Below are 27,347 nucleotides of genomic sequence, written 5' to 3'. Positions count from 1 at the left end.
TCGTAATATGTAGGCTCATTACAGTGAGGGATGTTGCAGTCTCCTGGCCAAAGTCCATCCTATTTCTATAAATTCCCCCCCTTGCACTTTCAATCATGCATGGGATCTTCCTCCACTTCCTGCCTGTCCTTGGCAGTTGTAGTGTGTTATGGTGTCCTGCTCACAGTGAGCCTGGATAGGGGAAAGCAGTGCGCACTTGCTGGCTTTAAGACGCTTAAACTCATTTACTACTTGAACCACAGTAAAACTACTGTAAAAACACATCAGCCCTCGGACTGAAAGAAGCCAACTCCTCTGCATTAAAGTTTAGTTTAAGAGGCAAGCAAGGCTAGAGATAACTGAGCAGCAGGAGAAACTCTCAGAGTTGCAAAACAGAGAAGGAGCGATGGTGTTTGGATAATATTAAGTTGTACAAGAGTGGCAATTAGAAGTAAGGTGGGATGTGCTGAAAAGCAAAGGAAGTGATGTGCGGCACCAGTCAGCCAGTGGCCCTGGATCTGAGGCTCACTGAGAGCCTGGGAGATGAGCTGCTGAGGGGGGCAGTTGTGGTGTTGTCTGTGCAAATAGAGGACTTGCCAGGACAGTCAGGGGACGAGAAGAGACCTGTCAGCAATAGCACTCTTCACTTTTTCTCCTCAGGGAATACCATCACTATGCCAACTGCCTCGGGGGCCAAAAAGCGTTTCTGGATTATTGAGGACATGTCCCCATTTGGCAAGCGCCGCAAGACTGCATCCTCACGCAAGATGCTGGATGAAGGGATGATGCTGGAGGGATTTCGGCGCTATGACCTCTACGAGGACTGCAAGGACTCCAGCTGCCAATTCTCCCTCAAGGTTACCCACTACCACTGCACGCGGGAGAATTGTGGCTATAAGTTCTGCGGCCGTACCCACATGTATAAGCACGCCCAGCACCATGACCGTGTCGACAACCTGGTATTGGATGATTTCAAGCGCTTCAAGTCTTCACTGAGTTGCAACTTCCCAGACTGTCAGTTCTCTGGCAATAGCACACACTTCCACTGTCTGCGTTGTGGCTTCCGCTGCACTGACAGCACTAAGGTGACAGCCCACCGTAAGCACCACGGCAAGCAGGATGTCATCAGTGCTGCCGGCTTCTGCCAGTTCAGCTCGAGCGTGGACTGCGAGGTGCCCGACTGCAAGTACAAACTCAAGTGCTCCCACTTCCACTGCACCTACCCTGGCTGCAAACACACGGTGGTGGGCATGTCACAGATGGACTCGCACAAGCGCAAACACGAGAAGCAGGAGCGAGGGGAGCTGCCCGCCATCTCTCCTGGCCCTGAAGGGCTCGCCCACTCCTCTCTCGAGTACGATATCCAGAACTCTTCCATCAACCTGGACAGTTCCCTCAACCTCAGCACGGACAACAACAGCTCCCTCTTCTTCCTGCAGAACGCGGCTGGCGTGGGCCTCAATGACTCCCTGGACCTCAGCAAGAAGCAGTCGGAAGTGGCTGAAGGGCCCTCCCCGAGTAGAGCTGGGACCACCCCTCAGGAGCCGGGGGCAGCAGCGTCAGGCTCTGGGGAGGTGGAGGATGAAGATGACTCCTCCCAGGAGGATGAAGAGGATGATGAGGAGGAGATGAATGAAGAAGAGGAGGATGATGAAGAGGAGGATGATGACGATGATGATGATGAGGATGATGAAGAGGAAGACCTGAACACGGATTCTGAAGAATCGCTGCCTGACCCTGAGGGCCTGGCCACTAAAGATGATGGGGAACCAGAGGAAGGTGCTTCTTCTTCCACAGACCACGGTGATGCTTCCAGGCCGCAGGATGAGGCAGCTCCTGCCCTTCCTCCAGCCTCAGCTCCTGCTCCAGCTCCCGCTGCTGCCGAAGACTCGACGGTTGCTCCAGCAGCTTCTCCTTAATCCTAGAGACAACGGCAGCAGTGGTTTGGTTTTGCTTTTACACAGAATTTCTTCGGGGACCCCACATGAGGCAAGAACAAAGATTGGGATGGCAAATGAAATACAAACTCCGTGCCACACACACGCGAGAGAGAGAGAGGAAGGAAGGAAACCTATACTCCACAGGCCCCATAAGAGAGACAGGTTCGCAGCGGGACTGGTGCTGCATCACTTCATTCTGCAGATCACAGAACACAGGGGCAGGATGCAGCGGAAAAATACCCTTTTATATGGACATGAACCTCGAGGGTACCAGCTGCTTCTCCTTGTCTCCCAAAAGGTGCATGGGGCCTGCGCCCATCTGGGGACCCTTTGTTATGGGTGGGGTTCTTTCCCCCCGTTTTTCTTTCTGGCTTTTATTTTTCCATGTTTTCAGTTGTACGATATTAATAATAATCTCCACTTCTTGGAGGGGGGTGGGTGGGAACAACAGGTAATGAATTGTAGAAATATATATTTGTGTGTGTGTCTCTTCTATATATATAATGTACACACACACACACATATATAACATGCAAGGAATTGGTGTCACAAAGACAACTAGCTCAGCTTTTGCCAGTGGGAAGGAGGGGGCGAGGGGTGCTCTCTCTCTCCCCCATCCTTCTCCCTCTCTCTCTCTTCTTTCTCCAGCATTAAATGGATGGCATCAGACAGCAGAGGGTGGGAGTGGGTATTTATTGTCACGCAAATGAGGACGCATTAATGAATGAGCAGGGGTGGGAATGGGACACTCCTCTGTTCTTCCAGATCCTTTTTACTATTAATGATAATAATTTTGAATGCTATTTATATTGTAAAACTTTCTCTGTCTACAGCTGTAAGGCACCTCTCCCCATCCCTGCTGTTCCGCCTGTAGGGATTGAGCTGAAGTAACTGGGGAAGGGCACAGCGGGCAGTTAAAGGGTTTGTCACACTGGAGGACTGGGGTTCAACTCCCATCCAGTTCCATCTCATCCCAACCCCAGGTGCTTTCCCTCTGTTGAGGGTGAGGCTTTTTTGTGGTGCTTCAGTATCCCCATCTCAGGAGGACTCGGTAGAGTCAGGAGGTTGTGAGCTGACACTGTGCAGCACAAGGAGCGCTGTGATCGCAGGAGAGCGTCCCAGCCCTTAACACAGCCTTGAAAATACATGACAGGTATGTCCCCACCCCAAGCCCTCCTCCCTGCCTCTCACTGGAGATGGCCACAGCTTCCTGCACGGACTGAAATGTAGCTCTGGTGACTTCCAGAAGAGGGTGAAGGCACCACTGAGGGAGAAGGCAGGCAGGCACTCAGGATCCCATGTGGGACGTCCCTCTCCTTTGCTAAGCACTGAGTGGGGACCGTTCTGCAGCACCCACAGAGCTATTTGCCCAGCCTTGGTTCTCGCAGCCACATGAGGCTGCTGCAACCTACACAGCACAGACAGATGTGGGGAGATGCCAGCAGAGGCCAGGATGCAGTCCAGCTAAAAAAGTGATGCGTTTCTGTGTCTGTGCTGATACATTTTGCCAAGCAGGGCTGAGAGCTCAGGACTTGGACAAGTAAATGGAATTTAGTAAGCTGGGACCTGTTGCCTCCAGAAACTTGGGCTTGCCCTGGTCACAAGCTCATCTCCTCCCCGCTCTCTTTTCCTAGCTCAGGCTGGGAATACACACTACAGGAGACTGCCCAGCACTCAGGCAGGTGAGGCAGTAGCTTTCTGACCCCAAATCCTCACCAGAGTCTGAGAAAGTGGGTATCTCTGCATCCACACGGCTCCAGAAGGACAGAACAGATGAATTCTGGTCATGGCTCTTCCAGTGCCAGTCTGTAACTACACCAGCCCAGCAAAAGGTTCCTTGGGTCCGAGCTGTGTCGCTTTTTCTCTTTAAGCCTGGTTGGTTTTTTTCCTAACAAACATGCAGCCCCTCCTCAAGCACTTCAGCTCCAAGGGATCCCCACAGGTTGTTTCTACCCTGAGCAGATAAAGGCCTCAAGGAGTTTAGGCTGGGTTTTTTTAATTATTTCCCTTAGGACCTGATGCAGATCGGGTCTGCTTTATAAACAAGCAGCGCGGCTGCGTTCAGTGGGGACAGGAGGTTCAGGTGATGTTTCATAAGGAAAGGCAAAAAAAAAATAGACTAGTTCAGAAGTTGTACAGTATTTTTTTTCTGTAAAGGTTCTTCTTATACATAGAACAAAAGAGAAACAACCGATGCCAGGGGGACAAGGGGGGTCACCCGCCTTCTGTGAGGCCCGTAGATACGGTTCATTGTGTGCAATTTTTTTTCCTTTTTTCTTATTTTTTTTTCCTTATTATTATTTTCAATGTAGTGTTTGTTTGTAGGGGGAGGCAGGGAGGGGGGCCTGAACTCTGTGGTTTGAGGCTGACTTCACACTCCTAGCACTGACTGGAGCTGCACGATTCCGAATTTTAACTTGAATTTTGTAGAGATGAAACAAATGAAAACAAATGAAATATTGTTATGACTAGTTTGTAGCTTATTTAATATTTTGGAGTTACTTTTCCTCTATCAGTTATTTTGTGTGGCTTTTATTTTTACAGGGTTTCATTCTTTTGTTTGTTTTTGTTTTGTTGGCTGTATCCCCTGCCCTCTGCTGTGTGTTTTCTAGCACAGACCAACTCCTGAACGTCACGGAGCTCCCGTTCCTGGGGCTGAGTGAGGGAACAAGGAGCTGGGATTTCTAGGACTGGGATGGGGCAAACACCTCTGCTTTAATGGCATTTGCTGCAGGTTCTGTACTTGTCTCTTCCCATATTCATCCACTCACACTGTAAGGTGATGGGCAGCAGGAGGACCCCTCAGCTGTAACACAGGCCCCATCTTACAGACTTGATGTTTTCACTTGGCACCCTGCAGACATTGCTGAGTTCTGTGGGGTCAGCACGGAGCCCCTGCCCTCACACCCCATCCTGTGAGCAGGGCTAGCAGGGCTGCTCACAGCAGCCAGGCGCTCCATGGGGCACCTCAGCACCACTGAGGACAGAGTATCTGTACCTCTATCAGCCCATCTCACCAAATCACTGCAAGGCAGTGGAATAAGGCTGAGGCACGGAGGAGAGGGGAAGCGATCCCCTGGCAGCTGCACTCAGCAGCACTTTGCTGGGGCCTGAGCTGATGTAGAGCTCTTCCTCACCTCCTCCTGTGTGGCTCAGCGTGCCAGAGGGGCCCATGTTTATCTATGCACACCACCCTCCCCCTCAAGGCACCCAACTTCTCCCCAGTGTCTCAGCCTTTCTCCCAGTCCTTTATCACGGCTCCTCCAGGCGCTGGCACAGGGAATGCAGGTCCTTTCCCTAGAGGCTCACACTGGCCTCTGCCCCACGGCCCTGCCCAGCCCTGTACCTGCCCAGCTCTCACTACATCCATCTCTGCAGCAACAACCAGTCTAGAAAATTAAGCCCGTCTTGTTTTCCTGCCATGCTCAGGCTTTAACTCTTAAGCAAAGGCTTTGTGAGCTGGAGCAGATTGAAGCCCACGCTTAAGTAAGTGCTTTCTTTGAACAAAGGCCCCAGCAGCACTGAGGTGCCCATTGCAGCGAGGTGGGTCTTCGCTTCAAGCGATCACATCACCAGGGCCAGGAATGCCATGCTGTAAGTGCTTAAAGAGCAGAGAGAGAGAGAGAGATTCATCCAACACAGTGAGGAGGAGGGAGGGGAAACGGAACAGTTGTGTCCGAAACAAAACGGAAAACAAACAAAACGACCCTTGTTGGGATGGACCCTCCTGGTTCTCCATTCACTGCTGAGGAGCAAAAAACGAAATCAAAACTATTGAGTAGCTGGTCCTTTCTAGCCACAAACTCAACTGGATTAAAGGCTGCGTGGAAGGAATTTTGTAAAGAAAAAAATTAAAAAATAATAAAAAAAAAAAAACAAGAAAAAACTTTTTTTTCCAATGTAGCAAAAAAGAAAGAAAAAAAAAAAAAAAAAAAAAAAACAAGAAAAAACTTTTTTTTCCAATGTAGCAAAAAAGAAAGAAAAAAAAAAGAAAAAAAAAGAAAAAAACCACAAAAAACACTTTAAAAAACTATATTAAAAAAAAAGATAAAAAGACAAAGAGGGAGAATTCTGGCCTTTTGTAATATCCATATTGCACACTAGGACTATAAGCCATTGCTAGCTCATTTTGGACTTAACTGTGTACCTTCGTTCTGTTCTGTTGTTGTTTTACTTCTTTCTTTCTGTGGGGGAGGGGGGAAATAAATGCTTGAACCACCAATGCTCTTTTTAATGTTTTATAAATATGTATGTGTATATATATAAATATAAAAATAATATGTATGCACATATATATGTGTGTGTGTATATATCTATATGTATATACATATATATAGATATATAGATATATATATAGGTTTTGAGACAAAAAAAAATGCAGAAAGTGAAAAAAAAAAAACCAAACCCACCCTAAGCAGGACGGTGTGCTCTGATTTACTTGAATCTGGTCTCTTCAGCACCTGCGTTATTAAGAACTGAATATTTTTCCACTTGAATTTAGTGCTATTAGAAATTTAATATATGTGTTTTATTTATTTGATTTTTTTTTTTTTTTTTTTTTTTTTGCATGACTGATGCAAGGTTTGACATTTTCACTCAATAAAAACTGGAAAAAAAAACCTAAAAAAAACAAAACCAACCAAGTTCCAAGTGCTGGAGTCGTTGTCTTGTTGATTGAGGAGGCGTTTTATGTTTTGGACAGCTGAGCAGTTCGGGTCTTTTAAAACACCACAGCCCCATGATGCCCCCACACCCCTTTAACAGCCACTTTTAGCACCAGCACAGCAGTGATAAGTGCAAAAAGAACAGAGTTCTCTTATGGACTCTGGCCTCAAACCTCTTACACAGCCTTGCTGCAGTTGTGTTTGAAGCATTCACCAGGGTGACGATGGTGGCGATCAGTCATAGAATCACAGAATGGCCTGGGCTGCAAAGGCCCACAGTGCTCATCCAGCTCCAACCCCCTGCTGTGTGCAGGGTCACCAACCAGCAGCCCAGGCTGCCCAGAGCCACATCCAGCCTGGCCTTGAATGCCTGCAGGGATGGGGCATCCACAGCCTCCTTGGGCAACATGTTCCAGTGCGTCACCACCCTCTGGGGGAAAAACTTCCTCCTGATATCCAACTTAAACCTACCATCTTAGTTTAAGACCAGTCCCCTTGTCCTATCACTGCCCACCCTTGCTAATGGCCATTTCCCCTCCTGTTTATACACTCCCTTCAAGTACTGGAAGGTCACAATGAGGTTTCTCTGGAGGCTTCTCATTTCCAAGCTAAACAAGCCCAGTTCCCTCAATCTTTCCTCAGAGGAGGAAACAGGTGATGCTTACACCTCCATGATTTGCTGATGGGATGTGAATTAGAGATGCAGCCGCCTACATTTTGACACTTCCCACCTTGGTCTGCAAACTCAGACTGCGCAAACTGTACACCACACATCCAAGATCTAATAGGAAGCATCCCGTACCTGGTCCCTCCGTAGCTTCCTCCTGCTGCTGTCACTTGCGTGCACCACGTGTTGGCAGAGAGAAGCCACTGCCATTGGGGATGAGAAAGTCCTTTTCAGGGCAGATTTTGTCCTTCCATCCGTACTACAGCACTGCCTTGGAGCAGCCGACCCAGCAGCTGTGAGCGCCAGCTGCAAAGGAACAACAGATAAGATAAACCCTGGGTGCTCAGTGCAGCTGGTCCCCACCAATCCACCTGAACAAGTGCCAGGCCTGGGGGCTTCCTCACCAGGCAACCCTGCAAACAGGCTTTCCCCACCTGCTCTGAGCAAGGCAGATTGGCACAGGCAGCAGGTGCCATTTGACAAGGACTCCAACAAGCTGCCTTGAAAAAAGCACATTTGTTCACAGCACATCAGGTGCTCTAAAGCAATTACCCTCCTGGTATCCACCAGGTCGCAGCGTGTGCTCACCCCTCAGTGGGAGACCACTGCAAGCACCCATCCCAGGAGACCCCCCCAGGACACCATAACTGTGCACAAGAGCTGCTTGTGTTTCCCCCAGGTTCAGGCACTTGCCCCAGTGCTATAGGGGTGGAGGTGTGGAACAGCGGCACAGTTCTTGTTTTACCCAAAGAAAGCAAAGCAAACTCCTGCTTTGCTCTTCCCCACCACGAAAGCAGCTGGGTGTCTGTGCCTGCTGCCCTCTGCCACCAGTCAGAGAACCCAGGAGCTGCAATGCAGAGCCTGTTGAGCCCCATGCACTGGCAGCAGCTGCCTCCTTACTAGCAGAGAGGATTAGACTCCTCTCTCTTTCAAAGCCCCCTGGTTGCTCTGCTGCAGCTCCCAGCCATCCTGTTTTCAGATGCCATGATCTGAACATGCTCCTAATCCAAACTCAGAGCACAGAGGTTTGCTCTCTCTGGAGCTCTGCCCACAGCACAAGGGATTTTTACATCCTGGTGTTTCTGGGGGGACACGACACATCTCAAGGCTTGGAATCTCCTGCTGGAACTTGCCTGCTCTCTGCGGAACCCTCACTGCCCTTCAGAAAAGAACGGCTAAATCGAGGGAGAAGCAGCAAGTTGAACAAATCAAAGCCTCACTACTGCATTCCTTCCAAGCCCTCGCAATGGGTGACACTACAGCTCTGCATCCACTGCACTCAGGGGGAGGGAGAGCGACAGACACCCAGCGAGGCAGTTTGTTTTGAGGTCTGGACAATAACTGGGCACCGCTGCTGCTACTGTACAATGATTACATCCAGTCTATCTCTGTAACAGCATTTTTTGAGCACAGAACCCCACAGTTAACACGTATCCACAAAACTGAGCTGGCTGTTCTACAGGAGGCACAGGACATTGGCTTCTCAGCACATGGCAAGCTGCATGCAGCAGCCACCAGCACAGGCAGCCTCAGCAGGAATATCCCTCGGCACCAGCCCAGCCAAAATAGAGCCCTGCTTTCCCTTTCCATATGATTCATAAGACTTAAAACCAAAACAAGCAGCAAAAGTTCAACTACCTTAAACGAAGAAGCATTCAAAGTATTCTAGGACACAGAATGGGAGACCAGATGGTTCTGCTGCTGCTTCCCATCATCCTGTTTTTCAGATGTCATTAAACAAACCAGCCTTAGTACAGAGACCTGTCCTTGCTGAGCCATATGGGCCAATATGGACAGAAATAAAGGCAACAGACTACTGGCGTTGGCCTACAGTGAGGGTAATGGCCATCCTAGTGGCTCTGAAAGATGATCGTTGCAGTTTGTCCAAGTACTTCTCAGAGCCTAGCATGGATATTTATGTGGGTTACTAGGAAAACAGTACTTAGGGTTACACCTCTCCTTATGTCCAGAGCAACAAGGGACGGTTTCCATACTGCAGCAAGCACTCACTCAGTTCACTGCAATCTTTCTTACAAGCTCATCAGCTCCAAACTCACTCCTGGTCTGGCTGGGAGGATGGTCACTCTGGTAGCACGATGCCTCCTGCACTCAGGCAGAAGGAAAGTCAGAGTTCTGATGCTTACTGGTGGAGGAAAGGCAGCTGTTATGACGCACAACACATACTGGGCATAACTTAGAGCTTGCAAGGACTGAGGCTCAGCACTGGCTGAGCATGCTGACATTAAGAAAGGAGACTTGCTAGGGAAATAGGTCTGTTAAATAAGCCCATCTCCACACCTCTAGAGAACGAAATGTGGAATGGAGTGGGATCTCAGCATAGATGAGCAGCAGGCAGGGTCCCTGCAATGGACATAACAATACATTCAGGGCACTCAAGACCAGGCTGAATGTGGCTCTGGGCAGCCTGGTCTGGTAGCTGACAACCCTGCACACAGCGGGGGGTTGAAACCAGATGATCTTTGCAGTCCTTCTCAACTCAGCCCATGATTCCATGAATACAAAGCAAAACCCTTCCATAAAGGAAGCTTTGGCACCGCCAGCCTCACTACACACAGACTGCTCACTGCCCAGCTGAGTCTCACACACACACACCCCTCTGGGCTGGTGCAGTTAGGCACAATGCCTTACAAACCTACGGGTGCCATTCTGCAGGGTATGCAGGTTTGCATAGTGCCCCAAAGGGGATGAGGGAAGCCCCCAGTCTGGGTGACAGCACACAGCAGCACATGAAGGACCCGCAGGGATGGATGTACAGGTCTGTAATGCACTTCCACACTTCTTCATGACCTTGCAAGATTTTTGTTTACTTTCTCTTTTGTCTCGCTTGTTGTGGGGAGAGAAAACAATGGGAGGGAGGAGAAGTTCTTGGTGTCAAGGGGCTCACTGGGTCCCTCAGCTGGGTGCTCTGCGGATGGAGCAGGGCCGTGTCCCCAGGCTGCAGGGTGCTCTGCCTCCTCCGCTCCTCCTGTCCCCAAAGTGCCCCAGCCCCATCCTGGCTGAGGGGTGGCCCATGGAGGCAGCTTTCCTCCTTCCTTTTGCTCTTTTTTGGCAGGGAAACTTTTAAACAAACAAATGAAGAAACACTGAGGATTTAAGTAAACAGACAAAGATTTATCTGACAGGCAGACTTAAGGAGCCCGGCCTGCCCCCTTCCCTTCCCACAGGGCAGGGTGCTGCGTCGTGCTCCCAGTACCCACAGCCCTGTGCCCACTGCCTGCCTCCATCTCACCCTGAACCTGTGCCTGCTGCTGGGAAGGGCTGCTATCACCGTACAGCAAGGAATGAACAAAGCCATAGAAACAAACAGGCAGACACGCAGAAATGGAACCTGCTGTTCATGCTGTTCCAGGGCAGGAAGCACCAAACTGTGCATCTGCACTGGAGGGTGGCAGCAGTTTAGCACACAGTCTTTTGTACACAGACACATCAGTTTAAAATGCTTTAAATAAAGCAAACTTGTTCAAAGAGTTGGAGGAACATCCACTCAAGAACTGTCTCTAATTAAATCAGTTAGAGAAATTAATTTTAGAGAGGTGTTACTCTGGCTCCAACGCAGATAAACCTCAGTGCTGGCTTATCAAAGTGAATGGATACAGTTGGCAGCAGTCTGTGTCTGAAGCATAGGGAGCAAAAGGGAAAAGTGTGGGGCAATAGGAGCCAGGCAAGCACAGCAGCAGGCTGGAACCAGCAGCAGGAAGGCTGACAAACCAGACACACCAGGCAGATAAAGAGATGGACAAGGCTGGCAAAGGGACAGGCACCAAAAGGAAAATAGGCAACAGAGAAAGAAGCCAGTTGTGCTTCTGGATGCTCTGAATCAATCCTAACCAACCAGTCACCTCGATCAGGAGGAACCATCCTGGAGAAACACAACTATTTAATCTAAAGCAGAAAAACAAGGCAACATCAACTGCCCCTCAGCTCCTCGGGCACGTTATTGCAGCTCACAGCACAAAAGGTCTCTCATAATTTGCACAAAAACAGAAGAGAAAAACCTGAAGGGTTAAATCCTTCAGCAGATGCAGAAAAGAGGGGCTGGAGGGAAGAGGGGCACTGCGAGATGCTCCCTGCTGTAAGTAACCCCTGAGCAGCCCTTGCAAAGCATCGGGGGAGATTTTTAGTCTGAAAGACACTTTACAAAAATAAATTATAATTGAGTTTAATAATCTTCCCCTTTCCAGAAAGGGCCTGACAGATGCTGCCTAGTGCTCACTTCTGCCCCATTTCAAATATTTTTACCTTATTAGGATGAAATATATTATTTTTCTAATGAAAGGATTTTTTTATTTTTTTTTTTTTCCAAAGAGCCGGTTTTCCTTTCGTCCAGCTGGTGCCTTTATTAGGTTCGTACTCGCTCCCTTTTGAGGATGGGATTGTTTTTTTCCCTCAGCTGGGAGAGACCATGCCAGCCCCTCGATCCACAAGTGCGCAGCTCAGAGCCTCCAGCACTCAGCAAGCAGAGGACCTGGACTCTCCCTGTATCCTTCCTGCTCCCTGCTGCCCCAGATTCACTTTAGGTACATTTCCACTATGTTACTTTATTTTTCCCTGACAGCACAGGCAGTTTTAAGATCCAGCTTTCCATCAGCATCACAGGTGGATGCAGCTCAAAAAGTGCCTTCAAACTGAAGCATAACGGTCAGGGAGATGTGAAGATAAAAGGGAAAATTAAGAAAGCTGATGCTCTCTTCTTTGCCCTCAGGTAAACAATTTACTCTTTCACCTCCCAGCATTGCTTTACTTACGTTTTCAGCTTCTGGAGGCCAAGCCCTTTACTCTGTATTCACTTGTAGTGGGGCAGAGCTCAAAACTCAGGCTGGAAGGTACTCAGCTCAAGTTTGATTCGAGGTTTTGGCATGCTAGATCACCACCACATACAATTAGTGCTGCACATGAAGCTCCACCACACAGAAGAGACCTTCGAAACTTCATTACAGCAGGTCTACAACAAAAAGTTACCTGGCCTTACTATCCAGCCCAGTTTTCTTCAGGTATCATCAAGCCCCACCAAAGAAAAGACAAAGGCAGCTTCTATTCCTGTAGTAGGCATTGCAAACAAGCAGCAAAGCAGGCATGGGCTGTTTTCTCCCCTCAGCCCTATCCCAGGCAGCAGCACAGCTTTCCCTTCTGTCCTGCTGCCACCCTGCAATAAACCCCACACTAGGTACCCATGGAAAAGGAGCCCAATCTCTCACTCAATTGAGAACAAAAGTAAGAAGGAAAATATTTAAAAAGCACTTACCCACTCGAAGCAGCTCATGTGCACCATACAAAGACCACATCTAAAATGTCTACCTCTAAGCCCAGAGGGTGGTTCAGCTCATCACCCACAGCTGTGCAGCCCAGGCCATAGGAGCCAGGCAATCAAGGAGAGTGGCTGCAGCTGGGCAGGGGGCTGCAATCACTGCACCACAGGGCACAGCAAGTAATGGGAGTTTGTGTCAGCTGCAGGACCTAGCATGAAATCTGCTTCCTAAAGTTGCTTTCTCTGTAGCTTTTATTTGTTACATCCCAGCACACACCATATGCAATGACAAACTGAGGCACACTACAAGTAACATGTTCTGATCTCAAACACTGTTAGGTTACACCCTGGGCATGCAAAAGGCAATGAAAGAACTCCTCTTGACTCTGACAAAGGTGCACCTAGAGCTAATTGGTCACACCTGGGGGTGAGGAGGGTTGGACAAATAGGATCAGGAGCTGCTTCTCACTTAATCCTTTCCCACTTTGTCATGTTTTTTGAGCTTCCCCACATTTCAGCTTTTGAAAGGGGAGTTTTTATATCCTCAAATTACTGGAAAGTGCCAGCCTGACATTATCCCCCCTCGGGGAGAGCACGGGCTCAAAGGGTTTCACTGCTATGTGCTCAAATGACACCGTTCAGAGGAAGCCAGTTCCCTTCACCCACTCTTTTCTCAGTACCAAAAACCTATAGAAACCATGCAGTAAATCCACTGTACCCACCTACCCTTGTTACTCTTCTTTCTGTGCCCAAACCAAGGCTGGTTACACTAAGATACAGTCCTTGAATAAGCCGGAGGGGCGGTGACTGCTTGTGCTGCCTTGTTCTGTGTGCAGAAAAAGGGCTGACTACCTGGCCATCTTTCAGCTGACACGATGTCTGCTGACCGGTGGGCTAAACATTTCACACAGCAGCACATCTAAGAAGCTTGTTTTTAGCCAAAATAATAATAACAACCACAAGTTAGCAGTCAGTCTGTGTGGTTCATCAAGACCAAAATACTTGCCCTAAAACTCCTGCTGTGCTGCTAAGAGACAAGAAAGGAGAGACTGAGGAGTGACACTCACAACTCCCAAAATACCAGCTGCTAAGAAGGTCTGGCTTCTTCCAAATTCCCTGCTGGAGGGTGAGGTCTCATCAACAAAGTACACAGGACCCCGTCAGGAGGCCCACAGATGGATTTTGTTCCAGCTGTGGGCAACGAGGGAATTTGCTGGTACTTGTATCAGGTTGGGGAAAGGAAAAAACATGACCTTTCCAGCTGGTAAAGGCTGTAAGGAGCAAAAGCTAAGAGAGTGAAAAGGGCAGTTGAGGAAATCTACCTTTTACTCTGCAGAAATGGAATGGGAAATGGATTGAACACGGGTAACATGGAGGAAAAGGGGGAAAAACGAACCCTCGGAGATGGTTGTATTGTAAACCTCATAAGTCACTTTGCGAGGCACATACCTCAGCAACATATTTTCCACATTTCACCAACTGCTGTTGTCCAGGCACTTTCTATTTTCAAAACCTTCTATGTATATAAAATGTACACAGGCAGGACAATACTTCTTCAGTACATCCTCGTGTTCAGTCATGTTTTCTTTTCACAAGGATTCTTGGCTTGGAGAAATGAAAAGTGCCACCTCTGAATACGGATCTGTCCTTTTAAACACTTTCAAATTTGCCCTGTTTTAGCTAAATGTGACGTTCTTTGTGAACGTTAAACAGCGGAGACACACACACACACACACACACACTCACTCACTCCTGGGGAAGATATTCGTCCATTTAAGGAATGAGAAATCATCACATTCAGCAGCAGGTCTAAATACAGTAATATGAAGGTTCCTTTCGCTCCCCCTGAGCAGGAAAATGTCACTGTGTACCAGACACCCAAATACTCAGGAATCAAGTAAATCCCCCTTTTTTAGGAGGGAGCCAAATGCTTCTGTTGAACAAAGATGGGACTGCAGTAGCTGCAAGTGCTGGACGCCACTTCTTTCAATGGCTTCTGTACTGACATGGCAGGGCTCAGAGCAGTCACGGGACACAGCACTGCATTCCCTGCTGGCAGATAAGGCTGAGGGCCGTGGGATATCTCACACGCTGCCTTCAGCACCTCCTGCTGCTGGGGTGGAATGGAGTGTGGCATTGCATTCTGCACCCTGCAGAGCCTCCTGCTGGGAGGAAGGAGACCAGAGGAGCTGGATTTTACTCACCCATGATCCACCATCTCATCCTCTGCAACAACGGAGGCAGCCTAGAATTACGGGGCCATTGCAGCTATCTGCACTGTACTGTATACTGCACTTCCACCATTCTCTGCGCTGCCTCCTGCTGACATAACCTAGGACTGGAGCAGTTAGAAAATAAACCAACCATCAGGAAAACATTTTATAAGTGCTGAACTTCCATAACATGCCCATTTCCCTCCATTTACCTGTATATTTCTCCCCCAAAAAAGAGCCACAGTAATCCAGTAACAGCCTGGTGTTAAATAGTGGTAACTCATATTTATTACAATTATATACAATCATATTTTATAGTTGAAATCTATACATGATCACACGGACGAGCACGCTTGCTTAGTGAGGACAGTGAGACTCAGTTGTTACAAGAATTGCTCCGCTAAGAGGCTCTGATGCAGTGAATAATATAATTGGACACCACCATTTTAACAGCTGAGAACACAATGCTGCAAATGAGAGGTTTCAAAATTCACCGGTTTGATTGGTATATAGCCCCAAAAGGGCAAAAAAACATAAATGGCTGGACTGGGCAAGAGGGCCTGTGGTGTACCTCAGAGCTGGAATTGTTCTCTGTCTTGTAAAGACTGCCTTGCTGAAGCAGGTGCCTGTCACCCATAGGTGCAGATCTCAGCTGATCATTTAATATGGGTTTTCTCCTCACTTGGGGAGAAAAACAAGCTAAGAACCATTGCAAAGATTCAAAATTACCCACTTATTTCAGCATCTGATATCATCTCATTCAGGACAGCTATAAAAGATGTCAAAAACTGATGCTAGCTCCTTGTCTTTGGAGAAAGAAGGGGAGTAATTGCCACGTGTGGGGTTATCTTTTAAGATGTCCTTTTACAGGGGAGCAATCAGTAACAAAGCCACCTGTTCTCATGCATTTTACTGTGGCCACGAAACCTGGACTCGGTTCCTAGCAAGAGGCCACTCTGATGAATGGAAGAGAGCACGTGGGGTGGAAATAGTGTTCTTTGGACCCCACCAGAAATTTAGTGTTTTTATACACTGGGTAGTTTCAGGAACTTGAGGCTTGGCATAAGGCTTGGAAGAAGGTGGCTGTGACTGAGAACTGGTGAGGAATCATCATTTTTTGGCGATAGAATACCAATTAGCTTGAGAAATAAAATTGAGGGGTATTCTGGGAAACAGTGAGAACTGTTTTGGGTTCTGTGTGGACTAAAGGCTTGTGAAATCAAAAACTTCAGGGCAGACAGGTTTCTGAAACGGGATAGAAGGACTCTTTGCTAGGATGTAGCAAAGAGGTCAACCACTTCAGGAGATGCTGGATGTTTTTGTAAGGGGACTTATTCTGTTGCTGTGGTGCATGGTAAGGCGATTGGTCTTCCAGCCTAGGCAGTGACCCCAGCTCATGGGAGGAAGGTGGGCCTGGGAGGGAAGAAGAAGCCACTGCAATGCTGCACAGCCATGTGGTGAAACGGCCCACCTTGTTCACCAGGCAATCACGACCCTGCTCAAGGTCAATCATGGAAGAATCACTGGAAGGGATGGTGGCACTCCACAAAATGGGAGAGGCACCAGGGACAGTGCAGGAGGCTGGGGAAGATGTACAGCAGCATCAGCAGAAGCCAGGGAGCCTTAGTCAATCTCATTCTCATTGCTGGCCCCCTCAGGTCTTCGTAGCTTTTCCACTTGCTCATTAATTTGCCCATCCCCTCCTCTCCGGTCCTCAGTCTGGACACCCATACATTCCTCCTCGTCCACATGGCTCACGTCATCATCCTCATCATCCTCTTCTTCCTCTTCATTCCTTTTGTTTTCCCTTTTCTCCTCCTCACCCTGCACCTCCATCCGCACTTGGCTCTTGACATCAATCACTGCCTTGTTGGCTTCCTCGGTGCTCAGCAGATGGCAGCTGACCTTCGAACCCTCGGGACTGTGGTTCTCCTTGACCGGTGAGGAGGTGGTAGATTCATTGCTGACAGGTGAGATGTCACTGCTGCTGTTGTGGTTGGTGACAACAGGGTTGGAGGGTGAGCTTGGCTTCACGGGGATCTGCCATGATGGGATCTTAGGAGCAGAAGGGGAGGGAGGAAATTGCCTCCTTAGGGGAAAGAAAGGGGGAAGAAAAGGAGAGAAAGGGGCTTTTATTAAAAACAGAGGGGTTATCATTAGAGAGAACAGTATTTGTACTGGGGAAGCCATGTAAAAAAGGACTGAAACTTCAATGAATGAGAACAAGGCCATTTCATTTCTTCAGCCAGGATCTCAAAGTGCTTTACAAGCAACCAGTAATTGAGTCTGAACTGATGTTGTTTGGCCAATTTCACAGAGTAAGTTAGCAGTCAGGAATGCTGCCTCTGGAAAGACATGGGTGTCCCTTATAAAACAATCACTAATTAATTGGAAAGGAAAACTCCCACTGGAGTAAGAAGTCAGAGAAATCTGCTCCTTGTGCCTCAGCCAAGAAATTTCACCACCTGGCTCTCGCCTCCACTGTGATACACAGCTATTGCACGCTGGCTTATTACAGTCCAGACTATCTCCTAGTCCCAGCACGCACTTTACATGTTTGGGCCAGATCCTGGCTGCTGCAAACTGGCTTAGCTTCTCTGATTTGAATGGAGACATACTGACTTGCTTCAGCTGAAAATCTGGCTGCTCTGTCCTCAGTGAGTCCTCTCCAGGTGGGCTTTAAGGATTTGACAGTGTCAATCTAATATCCACCTCTAAAAGGAGAATATAAATTCCAAAAAGAACAAATGTAGAGATCCATTAGGGAGTGTTAATGCCCTCAGAAAGGGACCCATCATGAAGAGTAAAGCAGAAAAGCATGTCTGGTCTGTTGCTCCCCATGCATCCTTGCTTTTGTATGTGCAAAGTGAGAGTATGAAAAGGTATCAGATTCATGTCTGTAATGCTGTGTGGAGGGGGTTCTCATGCCCCTCAGGTGAGCTGGCTGTGCCATGGGTAAAAGCAGAGCAGACCCAAGCTGGTTACACCCCTACAATGAATGACTGCACACAATGGAGTCCACTTTTATAAGCTGAATTAGGAATAGTAGTTGCTCTCACCTCCCTCTTCTCTGCCACCACTACATGGAAGAACTGCTGATCTAGCCTCCATCTCCTGAGAGGGCAATAAGTAACATCTGCATTCAACCAGTATCATAACTGCAATCAACGAATTCGTTCTGGAGTCTTTCTGGGCTCGTGTTGCTGCTGCCTCCTCACTGCAGAATCATTTACCTTTTTTTTTTTTTTTTTTTTTCTTTTTGGAAACATAGAATTGGTTTTAAACACCTGGTTTCTTTAGCTCCAAGATCTTGGATCACTGAAAACCAAGGGGATCACTAGAGATTGTTTAAATGCACTGACTGCTTCACTATGACTTGTGCTTTTTGTTTGTTTGTTTGTTTTTTTTGGTTTTTTTTTTTTTTTTTTTTTCTTCTTGGAAACTGAACAACTAAAACAATTTTTATCCCTAAAGCTCTAAAGCTGCGTAAAAGATTTTTTGCTAATGACAGCTCTCACCCTTGCTCACTCTGGAGAGCTGCTGCTCCTCTGTTGCTGGCCGTCAGTAGACAGCATAAAGACTTGGTGTCAAGGATGCTTTGAGAAGAGTTATTTGTATGAAGAAGGAAGTTAGGGAGTCATATCAAAGGATCAACAGCTGATAAACACTTAAATAGTGTTTTTAGAAATAAAAGAACTTCAAACTGAGATCTGTTCCCTCCTAACATAACTTATCCCATAGGTTGGGATTTGTATTACTATCATTTCAGACATCTATAGTATAATACGTCTGTGCTTGAGCGAGCCAGTGGAGAAGAACAGGTTCTGCTGAGGTGTCATTTGACCTGGTTATCCCTAACCATAAAGAGGTCACATGAACTGCATCCACCAGTGGTTCTCTCTGTAACAGAACAGAGGTGGCCAGCTCAGATGCAGTCAACCCCTCAAACTAAGTGGGAGGAATCCTCCCTGCTGGGAACGGCAGAGAATTTCTCTATCAAAAACAAAAAGGAAAAAATCTTAGTAATTATTAATTACCCAGAGCACTCTGTGATGTAAGGCAAATTTGAAAAGCATTTTGAGACCTGCAAATAGAAAGTGATAGTGGAGTGGTATTATTAAAATAGCAATAACAGGATATAGAGCTGGTTCCTGCTGGAAATGCTCTTCCTCTCTATGATTGAGAGAATCCCAGAAAGCAACCCTTCCCCACACAACCATCTTCTATCAATATATTCCATCCATACCGGTTCAGGAGGAGTCCTTTTAACGAGTAGATCTCAGATTTCAATTCATTAATATTCTGTGACTCCAGAATCCAGTTGGTGGAAGTTGTGGCCTATAACGTGGAAAAACAAAAGATGCAAAGATCAAAGTAAGAACCCAGATATAGCTCAAAAATGTCACCTTTTTCTGTCTGCTCTTCCTTCTCCTCCCATCTGGGAATAGGAAATTTAGTGCTGAGGACAAACTCAATCCTTTAAAATCTCTGATCAGAGCAAAATAACTTCCACAACGAAGAAGGACCTGAGCGGATACCCACAACGATCAGAAATAATAACTGTTTCAATGCGCTCCAACAATTCAAATATTTGCTTTTAGTTTTGGGGACTAATTAATCCTGTTTCTAACAACCATTGCTGAAGCACCTCAAGGGAACCCTTTTTTTATTTCCTGTAGAAGGCAGCCAGCACTTCTGAGAATTCAGATGAAGGAAGCTCTGCACAGGATGCTTTGCACCAGCGTGTCAGACAGGGAAGAACACACAAAGATGTAAACCAAGTGATTTGACACTGACCTATGGAATGATTTCTATAGCATGAGGATCCAGCAAGGCAGTGGGAGTAGCACTGAATCAGGCCCTTTACTCTTCCCTTTTACTCCACTTAGCTGAGGCAATAGATTCAAATATTACATATTAACAACTGGTTTAAAACTACACCCTCATTTCTCCTAGATCATGAAATAAAGAGTCAATTACCTGCATTCTGTGGTGCTTAGAGGTGGACTAATAAATTATGCCTGAAAGCTCCAAAAACTTTCTGCATTAGATCTGAACAATTAAAGCTACACTTGAGTTACCAGATTGTATCTCCAGGAAGCAGATGGACTAGGCACAGTCTCTCAGATATTTCAAAGCAATGAATGCAGTTTGGTGGGGAAAGATGGTAAGTAACTCATAGAAGCTGCTGTCAACACTGAATCTGAATTGCTATGGGGTATCAGGCAGAAATTGGAGTAAGGTAACAACTGAAGAGAACATGCTGCAGACAATACTTTTGGCATTTCTTTTAACCCTCTGGGGAACTTGAAAAATGGGGACATCGTTCTGAAAGCAAGATCACATTACGACTAACCCCATCCAAACGCTGTACCAACTCCTGCAGTGATGGGTGAGTTTGGGACCAAAGAACACTCACTTCTAACACTTCCCACAGTAATTGCTGCTGATAGGAATGAATGCATTTATGAGCATTTCTCCAGAGGTAATCCCAGTAAATTCTCTGATGAAGGAAGCCAGGACTGGAAGAACAAAACCTCCTTCTTGCCAGCTCCTATGAGCTGTAGCCAGGGCTGCTGGCTTCTCCTTGCTACCCCAGACTTACAACAGCCACAGTTCCTCTAGTGCTGGGCAGCCCTGAACACCTCCACAGCCAGCACCCTGCACAGGGACTCCTGGGCTGCAAACCCAGGGAGCAGCTCAGCCTGTAGTAGCTGTGATATACACAGATGTGTTCCCTTGGGATTCCAACTCCCAGCCCTCAGACAGCAAGAATCCAGGAGCCACTGTTCTGGCTCTCCAAGACCTTGAAAGCTACAGCAGCACGTTAACAAGGGAGTGATTTCCACTCACTGGCCTGCAAAGGACTCAAATTTCCAAAACACATATGGTGCCAGATGCCTAGGATTTAGAAATAAAATCTGACATCTGGGGCTTTTTAGCCAGTCTCTTTAAAAACAGTTGTAGAAAACTCAAGCCTTGAATTTTTATGTACGCTTTTTAATTACTTAAAGTCCCTCTTTTTAATTTTTTACAGCATGCCAGTAGGAGTTTGAAAAGCAGATATAAAAACTTACATTACAGCTGAGAAAACACAGCTTTTATTCTTTGGTTTGTGGGGTTGCCCAAGTTTGTCTTTGTACACATGAGGTTTAGATATCATAACAATGTGTGCTACCATTTCAGTGTGGGGGGTGAAGGGGGGGCAGGAGAAACTTCTTCAAGACTTTCTAAACCACCAAGGCTCTTATGCCCTTTTCCCTTCTAAAAGCTCAACATGTGGCCTTAATCTTAACACTTACGACCTGAAAACAGTTTTCCAATTTCCGGACTGGCTCCAGGCCACTGACAGGCCACAGTTCCCAAGGAAAATTGAAGTAGAGTGTTGTGACCATAAACTGACTTTCATGGTTAGGTTTACAGCTGTGCCACTGAGGGATTCCTACTGTACAGCATGCACACCACAAAGTCAGCTGTGGCCCACCAGTTACACACCATCAAAGGGTTTGTATGAGATTAAAGAATAGGTACAGGGAGAAGTCAAGCACTCGTGCTACAGAGAGAAGATTACAAGGCATTGTGTAAGGGATTTAACAGTAGAAAGAATAGTCTCTCCCTGAACTGAGAACACTGAAAGATTACTGGAACCTGAATAATCCTGAATCTGAGTGGCAGGAAGATGCCATCTCTGTTGCTCTGCTTTAAATCCATCCCAACTCACATCTAGCCAACACCTAATGGCTGACAGAATGCTTAGGCCAATAGCTGCAAATCAGTTTAGACAAAAAATATTGTCTCCTTGCCAGAAAGAAACTGTTTTGGTTCAAATTGATTACCTAAAAACACAGGTAATGATACAAACCAGATAGAACCAGTAGCTTTATTGTCAAAATAAACTGCCCGTTTATTTCCATGGGAACTACAACAGACAGAAAGGGTACTAACACTGTTTGATAGAGCAAACTCTCAGCTACAAAACACCAGTTTTCAACACAGACACCACCATTAACTGTGCATTGTTGCCACCAATGAACACAAGTCTGCATGCTGTGTAACGGAATACTGGTGGGAAGGTTCAACCTCTACTGCCATCCCACCAACATCCACCTCTGGCATCATGGGCCAACATAATAAAACAGGAGGCATTACTTTTAGTGCAGCCCTCATATTTCATTGGGTAGCCAGTTAGAATCCAGTGCTTTAAACATACAACCTATGTTGATACTAGATGCAAAGAAACTGAATGCATCTTCTAGGTAATGTTCTAAACGTGAGGAACTGGAGGTGGATACCTTAGAAGCAGCCAGTTCTTGGGTGAGCTCCTGGATTTTCTGTTGTTGCTGGGTTAGCATTTCTTGGACAGCTGCTAAAGTTGTCTGTAACTGAGTCACTGTGAGGAAAAAAGCAGGAGAGTGTTAAACTGAGATACATACACACACGTCCTTCCTGCTGTCTAACTACAAAGATGCCTCTATTTCTACTATATCTAATTTATCTATGCCCGCCTGCTCACTTTAATCCATATGATTTATCTGCACTATGGGTAATCTACCTGCACTGCATCTAACCTCCAGTATTTCTAGTTTATCTTTCCATTGTATAGATGTCTATAGCCCACAGTATATCCGTCCAAAACCTCTCCCTTCTAATTATATTGGTTTATGATTTGTACATCTCCCTGAACTTACACAATGTTTGTATCATTTATCTGTCTCGGGCCTCACACAGGCAAACTCTGGGGCCAGTTCCAGCCTGGAACGAGGCTGGTCTCAGGACTGACCTCAGGGTATCACGAGAAATGAAAGATGCTTATCTTCACACCCACCACTAAAAAGTGTAATTAGCATTGTCCCGCATTCAGCCCTCCAGCTTCTTCACCCCAATACCTTTAGCAAACACTACTGAAAATCACACTTTTTTTCCATCCCGTCAACTGCATATACTTTGTCCATTTTTTCTTTTAATTCAAGAGAACACCCAATATTTCCTTCCTACACCATAGCAAATACTGAACAACTACTAGACTCCAACTCTAGTTGCACGAGAACTTTTTCTACTTTGGCACTTTTATCCAAAGCTTCCAGGCAGTAAACAAGCTGATAAAATAAAATAAAATTAAAAACTCTTGGTGTGACAGGTAACAGCTAATCCAGACCATCATTAGGGCATCAGGTAATGAACAGGCACCCTATAGAGTCAATAACAGAGAAGGTGGCCAAGGTCAGGGAGGCTCAGTAATTACAGACTCTCCTGACCCTGTGTTGGATTTTCAGATGGAAAGTGGGGGGATAACACCAAAAAAAAAAGAAAGCCCCTGAAAACATCAGAGAAGCAGAAATTAAAAATGAACTTTACAGCCCTCCGAAAGGCTGTCATTTTATTCCCCTTATTAATATTCTGAGGTTGGGAGCCTTTCCGTAAAAACATAATTAATTGAGGCCGCGCCGACAGTAAACAAGCAATTTCAAATTAAACCGAAATGACGGCGGCTTCATTTGCAAATGTGAACAGATTCTCAGAGCAGATAAATGAAGTCACCACATAAAGTGGAGATGTAGGGAAAGAAGAGGGTGGGGGTCTCGGCAGAATGGAGGATACAGGGAGAAAGGCTTTGAGGGGTGAATTGATGGAGTCATTAATCTTTACCTGTCTGTGTCACGCTGCCACTCATCTCAGCAATGTTTGACTCAATCCTCTGAAGTTGTTTCCTATCTTCCTTGCCTCCCATGATGAGAGGGAGTAGGTATTTCTGCACGGAGCACAAACATTTTCTTAGGAAACAGGGGTATGCAAAATAAATTTCTAATCTTTCTGAAACGACCTCAAAGCCCACTATCCAAACCTCAGTCTTTACCACAGAGCCAGGGATCATTTACCCACACACCTGGCTGAAAGAAGAAACTCCTTCTAACGTGAGCATGAAGGGGAATTGCAGAAAAAAAGATAGGAGTTTTGTGGTTACGTTTTGGGGATGCTGAACAACAGTCCATGACTCTGTTTAATGTCTGGTGGGACAACTACATCTAGAGAAAAAACTGTGACATAGAGGATACAATTTCAGATGTTACGCTCACAAATGTAAGGGTGTTGACAGTATTTGAGCTATACCAACAAGGCAGGGAATGCAGAAGTTGGACAAAGAAGGGAAAGGACCTGGAAAGGACAGAGAAAGCACAAGAGAGGGAAGAAAAGTTGTTATAAAATGTTGGGATGTCTGGCTTGGGAAGGTTAGAGCAGTGGAGGGGAAAGCAGAGATCTGCTCTACATCATTCTGCCCTTGCAGTGGATGATTTTTGCCTAACAGGTCACAACTCTCACCTAACTACCACAGATTCTTCTGCCAGCACTACTCACAGGAACTGGATGTGCACTCTAAGAAGAGCACAGCCAAGTACAACAAAGAGCAGGTGAAAAGGAATGAGAGAACAATGCTCTAGGATGTGGAAATGACCCTGTTGGCATCTATCAGTTCTTCACCCTGGCTTTTGATGCACGCACACACACTGTAGGGCATGCATTCAAAACCCTTTCTGAGACAGAATTCATTATACAAACCGACACGTGTGGGACAGCACTCTTTTACACTTAACAGTGCTGGTTTAAGATTTCCCTGTCGCTGTACACAGCTCTTACCCTCACAACACATATGTGTGCACATATGTTTGCACTCAGACATTCTGAAAACTAAATAGCTTTTGATGACTCTCATAAGCAGTTCTCTTTTAGTTCTTACACGACACACATGGACAACTATGCCTCATCCTAGCATCCTATCTTTCATGTAGAAATCACTATTTGCAAACTCCCTCAAAATGCCATGAAGGGCAGAGGGAATTTATCAACTGTCTCCAAAGATTTCTTACTCCTATAAAACAATATGGGTGTCTGTTAGGCACACAATATGTCTTATGAGGTTTGGATAGACAGCAAAGCAAAATCTGTAAACAAAGAAAACAGCAGTAGGGTGTATTAACAGCATTAGTGATATTATGCCAAAAATTTTATGTGTTAGATATGTGTCACTTAGTGATGTGTTATGGTCTGCAAGGCCCAGCAGCTGTTGTCCGAACATCTCTCTGGACACTGATCAGCCACACCACTCTTCACCAGAATGAAAAGATCAGTAAGGCTGGCATCACTTCTTTAACATAAAAAAACAGGGGATACCATAGCTCAGAAAAAGCCATCCTCTTAAATCGTGTAACTTTGCCTGCATAGATAAAACACGTTGCTAAATCTGGCCTCCTCCTCTTACTTTAAGATCCAGGAAATTAATGAGAAGATGGGATAAGAAATTTAGTTACAAAAAAAAAACAAAAGAAAAAAGAAGGCCAACTCTTCATTTATACTAAACAAGGCTGTAGCATTATCTAATATAATTTACCACAATGCTGAAAAGCAAATCCAGAGTGAACAAGTGTGTTAAATGAGAGAAACACTGCACAAGAAGTAAGGAGAGGCCCCTGCCTCTGCAGTACACAAGAGAACACACACTTGCTCTATGCTGGTCTAAGCACTCTGGAATGCAACTATAGGATGTATGGCAGAGCTGGAAGTTAGCATCTTCTTTCAACCTTCTAACCAGTCAAAGAAGACTTTGTTAACACAGGGTGCAGGATCAGCAGTGCACAAACCATTAGGCTGTGGATATGACAGTAATATCTGCTGGCCCATGCTGAGAAAATCCCTTTACTGACCTGTGCTCAGTTTCAATAAGTTTTTCTTTATATATGTGATGAAAATGACCTTGCTTCTAGCAGTTAAGAGACCCGCTGCTGAAAATTATTTGATTGCCTGCCATTTTTTGACTGCACATTTTCATGTGAAGTGCCTACATTTCTCAGATACATCAGTGGCAGTGGCAGTAAGAGCTGAGATGATTCACCAGAGAAGAACCAACGTGAGCATTTGGATACAAGCAGTGTAACATCGTCCTCTCAGAATACAGGGTAAGCTGCTGGGAGCAGTGAGGGAGATATTACCTTGTAAAGTTGGTGGAAGCCAAATGCAATTCCTGCCATTATGATAGCCAAAGCCCCATAATCTCGCCATCTGGAGCCAGGTGGATCTGAAAGTGAAAATCAAGAAATAATCACAGGAAGAAGTGCAGGTCACAACATATTCAACTGTTCTCCCATTTTATCAGTGAAAACAGCACTGAACAATGCTACTTCAGTTTCTTAGCAGGCACAGACTCAATGGAATTAATGGACTTAATGGCATTAGGATGCTGGTAGCCTTTAGGTACAGCCTGTAGGCTCCCATTCCTACAACACTGAAACATCTATCCAGACCTCTTCATTGACAACAGCCCTGCTCAAGGTGTCAAACAAATCACAACAGCTGTTTCTCCCTACTCTTTCCTTGCGAAAAGCACTCTGAGTTTTACTGCATGCACCCCAGACAACTGTGGTGTCAGTGCTTGCTAAGGTTAACTCATTACTTCTATACCACTTCCTCTCAGTACTGCAATTTTTACAAACTGAGGACAAACACAAAGCCTCAGAAGAGTGCAGGAAAAAGGAAGTATTAAGTGGAAGAAGAGAAAACTGTTAGGGCAATAAATGGGTTTATAAACACCATATCAGCAGTTACAGACCCTTTCAATAAGGAAGGATATAGTGTCTTTCAAGCCTGTTATTGTGAATGGGGATCAAAGCACATACAAACAGCAAAGACAAAACATGCAATTAAATATATAGAGAGAGAAAAGTGAAGGAGGAGAGAAAAACTTGAGACATGTAACATACAACTCTGCACATGAGCCTAAACAACAAAGCAGACATGGCACACTCTGCTCCTCCAAGCAGAATCAGAAGACACCTGTAGTTTTCCCCAGCTTCATCCTTTCACCTCCCTCACAGTTCCCTTAATGAATCTTGCACTGCCCCCGGTTTTCTTTAATAAAGAGGATGCAGAGTGATCTTTCCTGAAGTTCAGTGGCAGGATGTGGGCAGAACTGATGAGGAGGAGGTTGGTGTGCAGTCTCTAACCAGACAGATCTGACTCTATATGTGACCTGCAATGTCTGGGGAACGCATTGTGTTCTCCAAAGTTTCAATTTGTGCTTTACTAGCTGACATGGCTGGAAGCTCGTCTCCTTTCTGCTTTGTTCACCTATTGCCATTTCTCTTGTTGCAGAGATCTTCAGGAATTTCACTGCAGTGATTATTCCCAATCCAAGCCCTCAGGTCCTTTACTGACCCAACCACTGGCACCTCCACCTTCTTGCTACATTCAGGATAGAGTTTCTCAGATTATCCACTGGCCAGAAATCAGAACAAATTAAAGCAGCTCTGCCAGAACCCTGAATAGTAACACCAGCAGTATTTGGGGCTGATTTGGCTGCACTATTGGAACTTAGGCACACGATCAAATTATCATAACTTTTTAACATAATGAATTAACACACATCAGCTAAGCTGCAGTAACTGGCTGCGTACATGTCAGGATTTAAAATGATCTTTGGCTAGTCTTGCTGCAAACCCCAGCCCTCCGCCCCAGCTCCCCATCCTCACTCTGCTCCCACGGCTGCCTCTGGTACCTGAACTCTGAATTCCTCCCAGTGTCCAATTTCTGCCTTGATCTCCTGACTGAAAGCATCTTTCCATGACAGCG

General features: G+C 46.1%; 2 protein-coding genes across 7 annotated transcripts in view; one reads left to right on the top strand and one right to left on the bottom strand.

Moving 5' to 3' along the window:
* The window catches only part of CASZ1 (castor zinc finger 1), a 146,731-nt gene extending 140,917 nt beyond the window's left edge, over positions 1 to 5,814 (top strand). For all 6 annotated transcript variants that reach the window (XM_015882420.2, XM_015882417.1, XM_015882418.1 and 3 more), the window contains one exon: positions 640 to 5,814. In XM_015882420.2, the coding sequence (XP_015737906.1) occupies positions 640 to 1,898 (1,259 nt within the window). In that variant the 3' untranslated portion in view covers positions 1,899 to 5,814. The remainder of the gene's footprint in view (positions 1 to 639) is intronic.
* A 9,175-nt stretch (positions 5,815 to 14,989) lies between these two features.
* PEX14 (peroxisomal biogenesis factor 14) overlaps positions 14,990 to 27,347 on the bottom strand; it is a 72,195-nt gene continuing 59,837 nt past the window's right edge. Inside the window, exons 5-9 of the mRNA XM_015882386.2 lie at positions 25,712 to 25,797; positions 23,376 to 23,478; positions 22,022 to 22,119; positions 18,976 to 19,067; positions 14,990 to 16,818 (exon numbers count right to left, since the gene is read on the bottom strand). Coding sequence (XP_015737872.1) covers positions 16,353 to 16,818; positions 18,976 to 19,067; positions 22,022 to 22,119; positions 23,376 to 23,478; positions 25,712 to 25,797 — 845 coding nt within the window. The 3' untranslated portion in view covers positions 14,990 to 16,352. The remainder of the gene's footprint in view (positions 16,819 to 18,975; positions 19,068 to 22,021; positions 22,120 to 23,375; positions 23,479 to 25,711; positions 25,798 to 27,347) is intronic.

The sequence above is a fragment of the Coturnix japonica genome, chromosome 21 (genome assembly GCF_001577835.2).
Source record: "Coturnix japonica isolate 7356 chromosome 21, Coturnix japonica 2.1, whole genome shotgun sequence".
Taxonomy (NCBI): domain Eukaryota; kingdom Metazoa; phylum Chordata; class Aves; order Galliformes; family Phasianidae; genus Coturnix; species Coturnix japonica.
This window is presented reverse-complemented; position numbering and strand designations above follow the sequence as displayed.